The sequence below is a fragment of the Gavialis gangeticus genome, unplaced genomic scaffold (assembly GCF_001723915.1).
Source record: "Gavialis gangeticus isolate Ggan-Ray unplaced genomic scaffold, GavGan_comp1, whole genome shotgun sequence".
NCBI classification, from domain to species: domain Eukaryota; kingdom Metazoa; phylum Chordata; order Crocodylia; family Gavialidae; genus Gavialis; species Gavialis gangeticus.
Window position 1 is genome coordinate 487,423 of NW_017729006.1, and position 13,339 is coordinate 500,761.

Consider the following 13,339-nt stretch of genomic DNA (forward strand, 5'->3'; position numbering starts at 1 on the left):
CTCCACACCCTCATCCAGGTCGCTAATGAAGATGTTGAATAGTCTGTTCCTACCCACCCCAACTACAGCTAAGGTATTTCAAGTCTCTCAAACCTTGAGAATTCAGACAAAGCTGAAAAAAGTCAGATAAGAAAGACCTGACCACAAAAAGGAAACAGCATGTAGTATTCATCAATACATATTTCAAGAAACATAATAAGGCCCCCAAATGAGCAAAACATGCAAGCCAAGTAAGTTTTCAGAGTTAAGCACATTTAACATGTTTAACATGCTTAACTAAACTAAAAGAAGGGCTTTTATTCCTAAAGAAGGATAGTAAATTGCTGTAAAGCGTGTGCTCAAAATAAGATGAATTTAGTCATTTTTATATTCATATTTTAGAAATTCTATATAGAATTCTAAACAGAAAAAAGGAAATGCTATCTCTAGCTCTTGACACCAAATTTTCAATTCTGTAACAAAGGCTAAGTACAGACAGCCACAAGCCCGAGGCAGAATTGATCCAATCTTCACAGGCTTCTCTAAGCTGCATACATTGGACTGATAATGAATGTAACTTGCATTCAGACTTCAGTGGGCTAAGGCAGGCACTGCCTCCCAGCCTGCTGTCCATTGCCAAGCCCACCCAAGCAGGGGCCATTCCTGATTGGCTGCCTAGCACCCTCCCAACCCCCTGCTGTCTCCCTATGAGGGGGGAAGGAGCCGCCCATCCAATTCCCCCGAGCCCACATGGAAGGAGCCCCAAGCCTCACGAGTTTCCCTTACCTGAGGCTCCAGCCCAGCTAGGGTCTAGCCAGCTGCAGGGAGCCCCATGCCAAGGGTAATTCCTCCTGTGTGGCCAGGCTGGCTAATCAGCCCCTGCCCCTGCCAGTCTCTGACCTACAGTGGGAGAAGGGAAGGAGCCCCCTGTCCCACTGCCAAGCCAGTATCTACCCCACCCCAGCCAGGCTCCCCCCTGCCCTCCCCCCCAAGCTGGGGACTGGCCAACACAGCAGGCAGCAATGAGGCGGGGCTGCGGGGGGGCAGGGGGTGGCGAACAAGACAGCTTCTCCCTTTGCCAAGTTGTGATCTGGCCAGCAGAGCAGACAGGAGCATGGGGTTGGACAGAACATGGAGGCATCTGTTGGCTGGACTCCAGCTCGGCAGAGAGGGAAGCTGATATGTTCATTACCCCCACTCCTGCCTGTTCTGCTGGCTAGATGGCTGGATGGAGGGTCTGCGTGGTCCAGCTAGGGCCAGCTAGGTGTGGGGCTGGAGCACGTAGCATGAGGCAAGTTTCAGCCTGCCTCCCTGTGAGTGGGGACGGTTAGCGGGGGTCTGCAGAGCATCCTGGGATGCCAGAGGACAGTGACCTAAGTTGAGTCAGGAAGGTACTGAAGTTCGCTAGACCAGCATAACAGGGAACCCTGGCCCTATTACTAGAAAATGGTGCGGCCCCTTTAAGGGCAGAGGTTTAGAGCATAGGTTAAAGGAGAGCCCTATAGTCATGTCAGCTGACTGGGGCATAACATGACTAGGACAGGGCTCAGGCTAGAGCTATATAAGCCATGGAGTTGGGCCATCCCTGAAAGTTGTGGAGTATGGGGCTCCTGAATGTCCAAGGATGCTGGAAGAAAGCAGCTCTTCAGACTGGGGAACAAAACAGAGTGACCCAGAGAGAAAGAGATGCTTGGTAAGCAGGCATGCAGCCTTCATTTTCTCCTTATGTTATAGCCTAGGCACTGAGTGTTTATGTTGCAGTTTAAACCAGTGGTTTGAGTTGGGACTGTAAAGGGCTGTTTATGGAGGTCCCATTAGTCCCCATGGGACATGTGATTGCCTTGGGCACTGCCAGGGGTAGGCTCAAGGCTCAAGCTACTGGTGAACCCAGAAGGGGGCAGAGTGAAAGGTTGCAGAGCCATACAGGGGTCAGGGACCTGGTGCCCAAGAGGGATACAGCCAGACAGGGTTCTGGTGCCCAGAAGCCAGGTCTACAACAGTGGGCCTGGGATGCAGGAACAGCCAGAGTAGAGGGGCAGAAGCTGGGAAGGCTAAAACCCCAACAAAAATGAAAATAAAGGCCTGGAGTGGCCCGAAGACAAAGGTCCCACCCAATTAGAGATTTAAAACCTGTGAGGCATGGGTGTAGGGGAGGTATGGAGCCATCCAAATAGCCCTTAAGGCAAAGTACCCACACTTCCAGGTGTTCCCTGAAGCAACACCAGACCTGGGAAGCCCTAGGGCAGCTTTCTCTTTAGAACCATAAGGGACATCAAGACATGGCAGGTGAGTGAAGGGGAGACTGTTCTCAGGGTGGCAAGGAAAAAGGGGGATTTTGGGGGCCTCCAGGGGCTAACGACCACCCTGGGAATGGCACCTTGTAAAAAAAAGTCCTACCTACATGGATTAAAATTGATACTACATGCATCCAGGTCTATCTTAAACTTATTTCCACTGTTTTTAAACTGGTCTATGTGCACTGAACTTGGATTCTGTTACAGGTTTAGACCAGTTTCCAATCACTTATACCCATTTATGTGTAATTTCTGTCCCTAGCCAAAGATGTTACCATTTATGCAAAGTGTATCTGTAGCAGGGATTGGGTCCAAGCCCCTGCTACACTCCTGCAGGGCTGGCAGCACCAGCAGGAAACTTACTCAGCTGGGTCCACATGAGCAGCATGCCTCTGGTGCACTGGAGAAGAGGGTCCAAGGAAAACTTGGGAAACAGGCAGACCCCTGGGGCATGAGAACACATGCCCCAGGGAGCCTGCACCAATTGACCTGGGGAGAGAATTGGGCAGCTCAAAGAAGGATTTTAAAGAGAGGCTTGGCATTCAGCATCCCTCAGAGCAGGAACAAATCAGCAGGGCCATGAGCTGAGGACTAATGCAGAAGAAGTCCCTGCATACTGAACTCTCGTGAATCATGTGAACTGGATAAACCATAAGTGAGAATCAACCACACCTTCCCAGAAAGATAAGTGAAGGCAGACAGTGGGGTGGTATGGGTCGTCCCAGAAAATCCCTGGAGCTGGGACCCAGAGACAGATATCCCTATAGGGATGCCTGGTGATTAGCTGGGAAGAGGGGAAGTACAGACCTACCAGGAAGAGCAGGAAGGAAGAAAACTAAAAGAAAACTGAGGCAGCCAGAGCAAAGAAGGGATTTTGCATGGTACACAGGGAGAAGCAAAGCAGAGCAGAAGTTGGAGGGCAACAGCCTAACTGATCCATTAGAATTATGAAGAAACAAAAAGGGATCCTTTTTTTTTTTGTAAAGGAATTGAAAGAATTGGAGACCGTGAATAAGAAACTTCCCTTTGATTTCCTTTCTCTGTGCAAATGAAAGACAGCTAAGGAGAAGTCCCTGAAGGTTTGATTTATGGTTAAGCAGAGCTCTATAACCTGCACCTGGGGGATATTTAAAGAGATTAAGTTGGTAAGGCCTGAGGCAAGGCCAGGAAGAGACAGGAAAGAGTCAGTTAAGTTGATCCAGGGATAACCTTACTACCTGAGCCAAGAAGAGATTAACCAGAGAAGGAAGAAGAGTCCGAGAAGCTGCAAATTAAAGAACTTGGCAGAACCCAAGTGTAACAGGAGGCCTTCTCGGGGCCAGTCCACTACTGGCCTGCCCACCTGTTTGTGGGCTAACTGCCCACCACACTCGTCTGCCACGCCTTGTTGTTTCATAATTGGTTGTAATTAGGTGGGAGGCTGCCCATTCTTGCCCCGATGCCAGGGGGCGTTATCTGTGGTTCCAATCCTCCCCTACACGGCAGCCGAAGCCTCGCAGATGGCACTGATTTGCACTGGGTCTTTCATAAAACATACACAGAAACAGACAGACAAACACCTACTGAGCTCTAAGCCCTCGGCCCCGTCACTGGGGCTCCCCACATCCCTCACCTCACTGGGGCTCACCAACTGCCCCCTTCACTGGGGCCTGCCACCCTGTCTGGCTCAGGTGGCCGTAACCCTGCCTGACCCTCTGCCCTGGGATATTACAGCCTGTGAGGCTCAGATGGCCATAGCCATGCCTGGCCCCCTCTCAGGGTCCCTGCAGCCACAGGACTCACACAGAGCCTGGGCGCTGCTCCAGGTCCCTCCGCTGACCTGGCCCCTGCCTCAGGACTCCCATGAGCCTGGGCTTCCCTTGAACCGGTTGAGCCCAGCAGGGATGTGGGAGCTGGGGGTTATTAAGGTGCCCTGACCCGCCTTCCACCAGGGTGGTAACTGGCCTGGTATTTCTTGGGGGCTCCCGTGCCACTGGTAGCCCCACCAGACCACCCACACCCAGCAGGGTGTAGTTTTAGGTCATGCCCAGGACCAAGAGCCTCCTGCTCCTACCTGCAGATGTTTCATTCAACAGTTCAGCCAGGTGATGTTTCTGCCTGCCTGCCAGCAGTGAACTGCTGTGTTTATATAGGTGGCCATGGTTCTAAAATGGCCGCCGCAATCAAGCACCTGCTGGTTGCTTGACATGGCCCTTAAAGTGACAGGCACCAACAGTAACCTGCCACACCAAGAAGGGACTTTATTGGGCATTCCCTACTCTCAATCATCAGGGAATAGCTTCCATCAGCCTGAGAGGAAAGGGTCAGGGTGTAGGGTAGGTGGAACCCTGCAGATCAGTGACCCTGCCAGTTTGACCCTCACTCCAGAAGACATCTATCCTCCCGAATATAATTTTACTATCAAGACGCGATGGGTGAGTGGGAGAACGAGATGGTGGTCAGTCAAATTCCACCTTGGCAGCAGAGTCTAATTACACACCCACTCACAGTGCTCTTCTCATCTATTCCCCTGCACAAATCCCAATTAATCTGAGGAACTGTCAGGGTTTAGGAAGGAATGGTTATCCACTTTGCAGTTAGTAGGCAAATTGTGAGCTTGCATTGCAAATTTTCAGTTGAACCCATGACCACCTATTTTTCCCAGTCAAAAATGGTGAAATATATAGCTTGCACAGGACCTGGGTAAATTCCATCTTTTTAACTTACGGATCAAGGACTTTACCAAGCTGAGGCTGAAATTTTTCCTTGAAATCATCAATTCTTTTGGACACTATTTTTGCTGCTTTCTTTCTAAAAAATTAGAAAATAAGTGTTAAATACAGCTGCCTAATGATATCATTATAATTGAGGAAAAGAACTTTTCAACAAAAAGCACTCCATTTGTTCTCTGCTTGCAAATCTGATTTTAACGTATGTGTACTGCACATGTATAACTTTTAAAATGCATTATTTACAACATTTGAGCAGCGGTACTGCAGTTATACCTATAAGATGGCATACATATACATACAAATATCCCATACCAGTGTGCTTAAATCCTGTATTTGTATAACTAAGTACATTTTTTCCCTGCAGGCCACAAAGCAAACATGTACCTGTTCAGTACTTTTACTCCATCCTATTAACTAGAGAAACCAGAAACGTAGAACTACTCCTTCTACAGAAGGATGAAGCTAATTTCTCACTTGGGCTTTCCTTCATGTGGGCACAGTTTAGCAGCTAAGGATAAGAGACCTCTAGGAATTTTCAGTGCAAGTCATCACAGATATAAAACTAATATTCACATATGAAGGTTTAATTTGAACAACCAAGTCCCCAATCTACTTTATGCATTGAAACTTACAATTGCACATTGTACAGCCATTGTAAAGACTTGGATGTATTTCGTCCATCATTAAAATGTGGTGTTTCTTTACCATAAATATTATACTTGTTGAACTTTGGTGAACTGTATTTCCGGTTTCTTGGTTCTCCTGTAGGGAAAAAAATGTTCCTCTTTTATTTTGTACAAAATATATATACAAGGAGAATATATTGAAATAAAAATCTTTTGGAGTGCTATTAACAAACCATTAAAACTGTCATCAATAATTAGATAACTCAGTTAAATTGCTGTGAGTGGACAAATGATTTATCTAACTAATTAGAAATCAATACTCTTGTCAAAATGCTGGATAAAGATATAATGCTACACTTTGAAGGGGAGTCAAAGAAGCAAAGGGGACCTTTATTCTCTTGTAAGGTTGAATAAGGGCTGGGGACTATCTAGCTTCATGCAATTAATGAAAAAAATAGATAACTGGAATATTAACTGATATGCCAATGAATCCCTTAACAATCTGACTAGATAAATATGTGTGTCAAAGAACTATAATTAAATTTATTTGTACTTACTTATGTTATAGGTCCACTAGCTCTTAGGCTTACTCACCAACATTATAATCATTGTGTGTCACAACATACAACTCATGTCCTTCTCTTGCTTCTTTATCTATTTCCTCAAAGGGTTTTGGTGGATTTATAAGACCCCCAGCAGGTGTTCCTAAAAAGTGAACAAATGCATATTAAATATAAGGTAATAAAATCTCTTTAAAAATTATGGGAACAGGAAAAGTTTTATCTTTTCAGCATTTTACTGGAGAAGACACTGATATTGTGACAAATGTCATATTTCTTACTGAGGTTCTAGTCAGGTACCAGTGCATCAAAGCAATATCACAGGATGAGGGAGAGCTGCAGGTAACTGAGTGGGAGATACAAGATTGTAGGGCATATCTTTCCTTCTTCAGTATCACACCAAGGATCACAATGAGGCCTGCACAATACATGCTATCTCTTGAAATGGGTATCATATTGTCACTTCAGCGACTGCTGCTGGGTGCATACCAAACGCTTCTTGCTCACAAGATAGCTTGCTGGCATTTGCCTAAGACTGCACTAAAACAGCTACACTACTTCTGTTTTAAGAGGCAGTGTATGAAGAGCAGACATGGCATGCCTCACCATAACATTTCCTGGTATAATATTGAGGTGATTCTGACATATCCAATATAGTCAGTCCTTGCTTCAAGTGGATCTCTTAAGAACTACAGCAGTGGTGCTCAAACTCTGGTCTGCAGCACCATGTCATCTGACCTGTGAAGCTTTCCATGGGTCCAGAAATTTGGTTAATTAACACTGCCCCCACCACCAAATTTTCAACCCCTGCAGTCCAGATGACATGACCCTGAATGTAGGGCCAGAGCCATGATCTGGTATGGGGCCTAATCCAATATGTGGGGTTGGAGCCACACACCAAACCAACCCTGCACAACAAATAGGGCCCATAAACCGTGAGTACATGAATCCTAATAAATACAATGTGGGCGTGTCTACATGCACCGTGGACTGTGCAGTTATTATTTCAGCAAGTACTAAATGACTGCACAGTAACTGGCATTACTGCACAGTCCCATCGCCACACAGTTATTTTTAGCTGCACCTGAGCAATAGCATTGCTGTCACAGTTCGTGCCCGACGGCGCTACATTGCCGTAGCAATAACGGTGCAGTAGCTAGTAGCTACATGAGATAGTGTCTCATGTAGACATACCCTGTGTTATTTATGTAACTTCCTGCATCCCACATAAAATCATAAATCATCCTGTATTTAGTAATATGTTTTCACATTAATATTCCTACCTCTGATGGTTGTCCCTCCAAATGTGGTGTTAGTCACATCAAGGCCTTTAGGAAGCATTGATGTTTGATCATATGACCTTCCCAATGGTGCTCTCCGATTACTTAAATATAGGGCTTCTTTTTTTTCATTAATTTTTTGCTGAAACCGAGTTTTACAAGGTGGATTTGTCAACAAGCCTGCCTGAAGGAATCAGAGAAAAGTGAGCAGCATAGGATCCAACAGAATCTTACTAAAATGGATCTTTCTAAGCACTGCTCAGCAAAGATTTAATAATAAGCATGGTCAGATTACTAAAATTACACTTCCTATTGACAATATAAAAACAAACCTCTAGCATACTGTGAAGCATAATCAACAATAAGCAAGACCTCTAACTAAACAAAATGTTTATCTCCATTTTTGATGTGCCAAAAATTCTGAAGGTTTTCATTTTTGCATCCCTGAGTATCAGGTCTTTAGTATCTCATATTGGACACCCGAAGTGGAAATTTCCAGCCTTACCATTACTGTGCTTCAGTTTTCTCCACCATAAAACTGGCATAATACTATTAAACCTAAGCAATGAAACATACTATCTAAGTATTAAGCATCATATTACCTATTACAAGTATTATTTTGAGTTAGATTAATCAAATACTGTATTTAGCCATATCTGAGATAACTTCAAACTGAAGATGCCTTCCCCTCCAATAATTAGATTCTATACATGGAAACGTATAAATTAGTTATAATTGTCCATGTATAGAATCTTATTATTGTAAGTTTGTCTTAAATTTAACCCTCCCACCTCTCTGGTAGGGAAAGCAGTGGTGAGGGACAAGCAGTGGGGAAAGGAGAGGTAAGGGAGAGGCAGCCTGCCTCCTTCTCCTTGCCTCACTTACCTGTCACTTGTCCCCCTGCTAGCTGCATCCATTGATGATGCTCCCCTGTCTCCTGTCCCCTGCCACTTGCCTCCCCTGATACCTCCTCCCCAGCCACGCCCCACACCCCAGTGGCTGACCTCCCCACCATTTGCCTGATCCAGGGCATGTCCCCCCTGTTACTTGCATCCCTGTCAGTGTCTGTCCCTAGCCACTTTCCCCCTTCCTCCCCTTTGGTCCCCCTACTCCCCACCCAGCCACTGCTTACCCTATGCAGCAACTCTAGTTCTGGCCTCAGTCACAGAACACATGATGGCTCCAGCCCCAGCCTCAGTCAGCGAGCAGTGGTGGGGCAACAACTCCAGCCCTGGCCCTAATCTCAAGTCACCATACTTCACTCTCCCCCCCACACACACACCACATGATCTCCCTTGCACTACTCCATGCATCATTCAATCTCCCCTGTGCTCCCTTCTCCAACATTTCATTATCTTCCCAAGATCAGGGCCAGGGCTGGGGCCAGAAATGGGGCCAGAGCTGCAGCAGCCCCTTGGCCCAAGTCATATTCAAATCCAAGACGGGGTTCTTCCCCTCCCCCCCCACCTCTCCTCCCCGCTGAATGAGGAAAAAACCTTGTCTTGGCTTCAAATGAATACAGTGAACTTGTGATAAAGATTTTTTTTAATCAAACAAACAAGTTCCCATATTATGTACCCTCTGGAGAACAGAAGCCAAGGTACAATATAAGGTTACTACGTAATGAGCTCTTTTTGAAGGCATCGTATTGTGGATGCAGAATATCAGTTAAAATCTGCCATGTGAGCACAGAATTTTGCCCTTTAAAAAAAAAACCCCCTAAACTCCCAGGTTTGTTTTCCTCTAATTAGTTGGATTGCTTGAATACACTAGAATATCAAATGATTTTGTCTAGGCAGTAAAAGCATTTTAAGAGCAAAAGAAGGGAAAGGGAGCAAAGTTAACAATAACTCTAAATGAGCACTTTTCTGAGATAGTAAATCAGGTCATTAATAGCTCTACTTTTTTACCTCTAAAACCAATCAAGAAGAAAACAATAGAAGTTGATAGGGAAAGAGCGAGAAGTTAATTAAATGTTAATCAATATTTAAATTTTGAAATAAAATGAGTAATGAAGTTGGTAAAATAATATTTCATTCACTAAAGATTTGTGGCTTTTAAAAGCTTTTCTATTTATTTCACAATGTTAATATCCCTCAGAACTCAGAGACACCTGAAATATTGTGATGTAAAGCAGTTAGCCACCCTTGACCTTAAATCAGTGGTTATCAACCTTTTCAGAATCAAGGTACCCCTCGTTAGGCTCAAAGCACCCCTCAGAAAATGCCAGCTCTTAGCTTTCTGACTATAGAAAAAGCAGAACAATTCTTCGGTTGCAAAGAACTTAGAAACACCACAACAGATCAGAATGCTTTCGACACTATGGAGGGAAGGGAGGATACCTCAAAGAGCCACATGGCCACCAGGGGCCTGGTCCTGATGCATCCTCTCATACACTTCATATGTACTATGACCAGCAAAAGCAAACTGCAGTTAAGGAAAAGCAAATATATTTTTAAGCATACAAAAAATCATATTCTTACATTCAGTGAAGAATGGGAGCTAATGCCATGAGTCAAATGGGCTGCAATATCAGGATCTTTTGCTCTGCCATAAAATATTCTTTCAGCACCAGGAGCAGGACTTGATGTATTTCGAAACTTTCTTACAACAGGTGGAGTAATAGGCTGCAAGACAACGGAAATACAGTTTTATACAAAAAGTGCGTGCAAGAAAAGGAAACATACTATAACCCTTTCAATGAAAGTCTACAAAACTTTACAAACTTCAAACATGGAAACTAAATAGAAAGACATAATGTTCTGCAAAGTCTTGTTCCTGCAGCCGCTGATGTTTTCAAACATTGGATCACAATTATCAAACCAGCAATAAAAATGCTGGTAGTGACAGTAAGGTATTGCTATAATCTTGGCTCCATTACAGCTGGTAATATTATTTACATTTATTCTGAATAAAGGCACCTGTTAGACTCAATAGGGTTTTGCCTAATTTATAAACTGACCCATATACTAATGATAGATACTAAATGGAACAACTTAAAAATAAGCGTTTCAAAAGAAGTGGGGGAATAAACTGTGAGTAATTTGCTTTTTTCTACTTCATTCCATAGGAGTTATGCTTCTTATCAGCTGTGCTTAGGTCAGCTATTTTGTGTCATGGTATTGTGTACCTGGATGTACCTACCCACCATTGTTTGCTTTCAAAAGAAGGACCAAGGTCCTAGGAAAGCACAGTTCTCTGAAGGTACCTTCCAGAGGGAAGAATGACCTTCATAAGAGTTAATAATATCTCTTTGGGCACATCTACACAAGATGTGTTAATGCACATTAGCCTAGTTTAATGTGTGGTATGGGTGCGTGTCTATATGTGCGCACCCTTATTGCACAGTAAACATGGATAATCATGACTAAATTCAATACCTGAAAATGCAGGTATCAAATTTAGTCACGATTAGTTAATGCACATTAATGCACATGTAGATGCACCCTTTACGTACAAGAGCACAATTTCATAACACCCATATAGCAAGCACATTTGGTCTTGTCCATGCAAGCTGAATGAATCTATATTATACTGTAGTCAGGAAGGATGCCTACACACAGTGGATTTCATAGAATAAACAGAAATTAAATAGAAATGTGCGAAGTATTTCACGAGAGCATCAGCAGTTGTTTATAAACAAATGAGACAAAGTCCATTGAACTACACGGAAAATCATTTTAGTTCTTCCCATCTGAAAACAGGAGAGATGGGCATAAATCTGGAGTGACGTCTGGTTTAAGTAATGTCTCATGTACGTTCAAAATCAGTTTTGTAAAAGTTTCCTGTTATTGCCAGTAGCCATTCAGTTTGACCGATGTTGGCAAGTTACTACAGTTGCTGGCATTTGATTGTCACCTTGATAAGACCTGCTCTCAGGGGAGAATGCATAACCCCCTGTTAAAAAAAACCAAGGAGCAGCAAGACCCTTATGTTCCCCAGTGCTCCCAGTGTTATGAACACCATGACAGCGGAAAACTTTTCTAACAAGCATGAGAGGAGAATGAGAACAGTGCATATCATACCAGCTGAACTATAGAGAGAAGCTTTTTTATTATTATTATTTTCATAGTTTCATAGTTTTTCATAGATTGTAAGGGACCTTGGAAGATCATTGGATCCAGCCCCCTGCACCAAGCAGGAAAGATAACTGGGGGTCAGGTGACCCCAGCAAGGTGACTGTCTAGTCTCCTCTTGAAGATTTCCAGGGTTGGTGATTGTACCACCTCTGGAGGGAATTTATTGCAGTCTGGACACCCTGACTGTGAAGAAGTTTTCCTAATATTGAGCCTGAATCGATCTTCCAGGAGTTTGTGGCCATTACTCCTGGTTTTCCCCTTGGGTGCCCTGGTGAACAGTAGCTTACTGAGCCCTTGATGTACTCCCCTAGTGTAGCAGTAAGCTGCTACCAAGTCTCCTCCCAGCCTTCTTTTCCTCAGGCTGAAGAGTCCCATATCCCTCAGTCTTTCCTCGTATGGCTTGCCTTTTAAGACTCTGATCATACAGATGGCTCTTCTTTGGACTCTCTCAAACTTGTCCAAGTCCTTATTAAAGTGTAGTGCCCAAAACTCGATGCAGTACTCCAGCTGTGGTCTCACTATTGCTGAGAAAAGTGGAAGAATCACCTCCTTGGTTTTGCTGGAGATGCTTCGATTGATGCATGCCAGAGTATTATTTGCCTTACTGGCTACAGCCTTGCACTGCTGGCTCAAATTCATACCATGGTCTATTATTACCCCCATGTCCCTTTCATTCATGGTGCTACTCATTTTGGTGCCACCAAGCCTGTAGGTGTGTTGGGGGTCACTCATCCCAAGGTGGAGCACTTTACATTTCTCGATGTTGCACTTCATCATGGAGATGTGAGGGGCTGGAGGGGACTGTACAGATCATTGGGTCCAGCCTAGATAATCTTTCCCCCTCTGTATTCTTTTTGTATTCTTCTGCTTATTCTTCATCACAGCCTCTGCTAAGGGAGCTGATAAGTACGAACACCGCATGCCCCTGGAGGCTGGGGGGGCATGGGACCACCTGCAGGTGGCAGTGGTGCTGTTGGCGGCAGCAGCGTGGCGGCAGGGAGCAGGGAGTTCCTGCAGGTGGCAGTGGCAGTAGCAGTGGTGGGGTAGAGGGGGTGGTGAGCACTGACCAGCAGTCAGTGACACCCGCAGACACTGCCAGCAGTGGTGTTGGCAGCCAGTGGCAATTGGGGACTGCCTGCAGATGCCGTCGGTGGTGCCAGCGGCAAAGGGGGTGGGCTGGCAAGCAGCCACTACCTGCTGGCGCTGCCGGCAGCATCAGCAATCAGTAGTGGTTTTCATAGGGAGTGCACCGCCAACCTCAAGGGGTGCACCTGCACTTGTGTGCACCCCCTACCCATAATGCTGATGAGATATGCTGAAGTCTGCCCACGCAGAGCCAAGGCACTCACCCTGGGTAGAACCTCAGTGAGACAGCTCCCTGCCGTGTCTCCGATGGGCTTCAACTTCCCCGCCTGCACAACAGAAACAGTGATGGAGAGGGCGCAGCAACTGGGGGGGGAGAGGGTCACACTGGGGGACAAATTCACCCTGGCAACAAGCTAATCCGGGGGGCGGGGAGCAGAGCCTGAATCGGAATAAAAATGCCCAGCTCTACAGCCCAGCCCTGAGACCTGCCCCCGAGCACCCCCTGGGGGCCCTCTCGGGACTCTGGGGCCCCCGGAACTGGGAGCTGAGCTCTGCGGAGGGGGCGGGGACGGGGACGGGGGCGCGGCGGGGCTCACCCACCGCGGGCAGCTCGGGGAAGGTGTCGCGGAAGCGGCCCTGGTAGACGGGCCGGCCGGCAGGCGCCCCCACCATGGCGGCGGGCCGCGCGCTGTGCATGCGGTCGCCAGGCAACCAGCGCGGGGCG

The 13,339-nt window shown here is 45.9% G+C and overlaps 1 protein-coding gene across 1 annotated transcript in view; it reads right to left on the minus strand.

The window, feature by feature from the left end:
* Positions 1 to 13,318, minus strand: part of EFHB (EF-hand domain family member B) — a 34,255-nt gene extending 20,937 nt beyond the window's left edge. The window contains exons 1-7 of the mRNA XM_019508739.1: positions 13,216 to 13,318; positions 12,879 to 12,941; positions 9,934 to 10,077; positions 7,454 to 7,634; positions 6,205 to 6,315; positions 5,617 to 5,746; positions 4,980 to 5,063 (exon numbers count right to left, since the gene is read on the minus strand). Of these exons, the coding sequence (XP_019364284.1) occupies positions 4,980 to 5,063; positions 5,617 to 5,746; positions 6,205 to 6,315; positions 7,454 to 7,634; positions 9,934 to 10,077; positions 12,879 to 12,941; positions 13,216 to 13,311 (809 nt within the window). The 5' untranslated portion in view covers positions 13,312 to 13,318. The remainder of the gene's footprint in view (positions 1 to 4,979; positions 5,064 to 5,616; positions 5,747 to 6,204; positions 6,316 to 7,453; positions 7,635 to 9,933; positions 10,078 to 12,878; positions 12,942 to 13,215) is intronic.
* Positions 13,319 to 13,339: the final 21 nt, after the last annotated feature.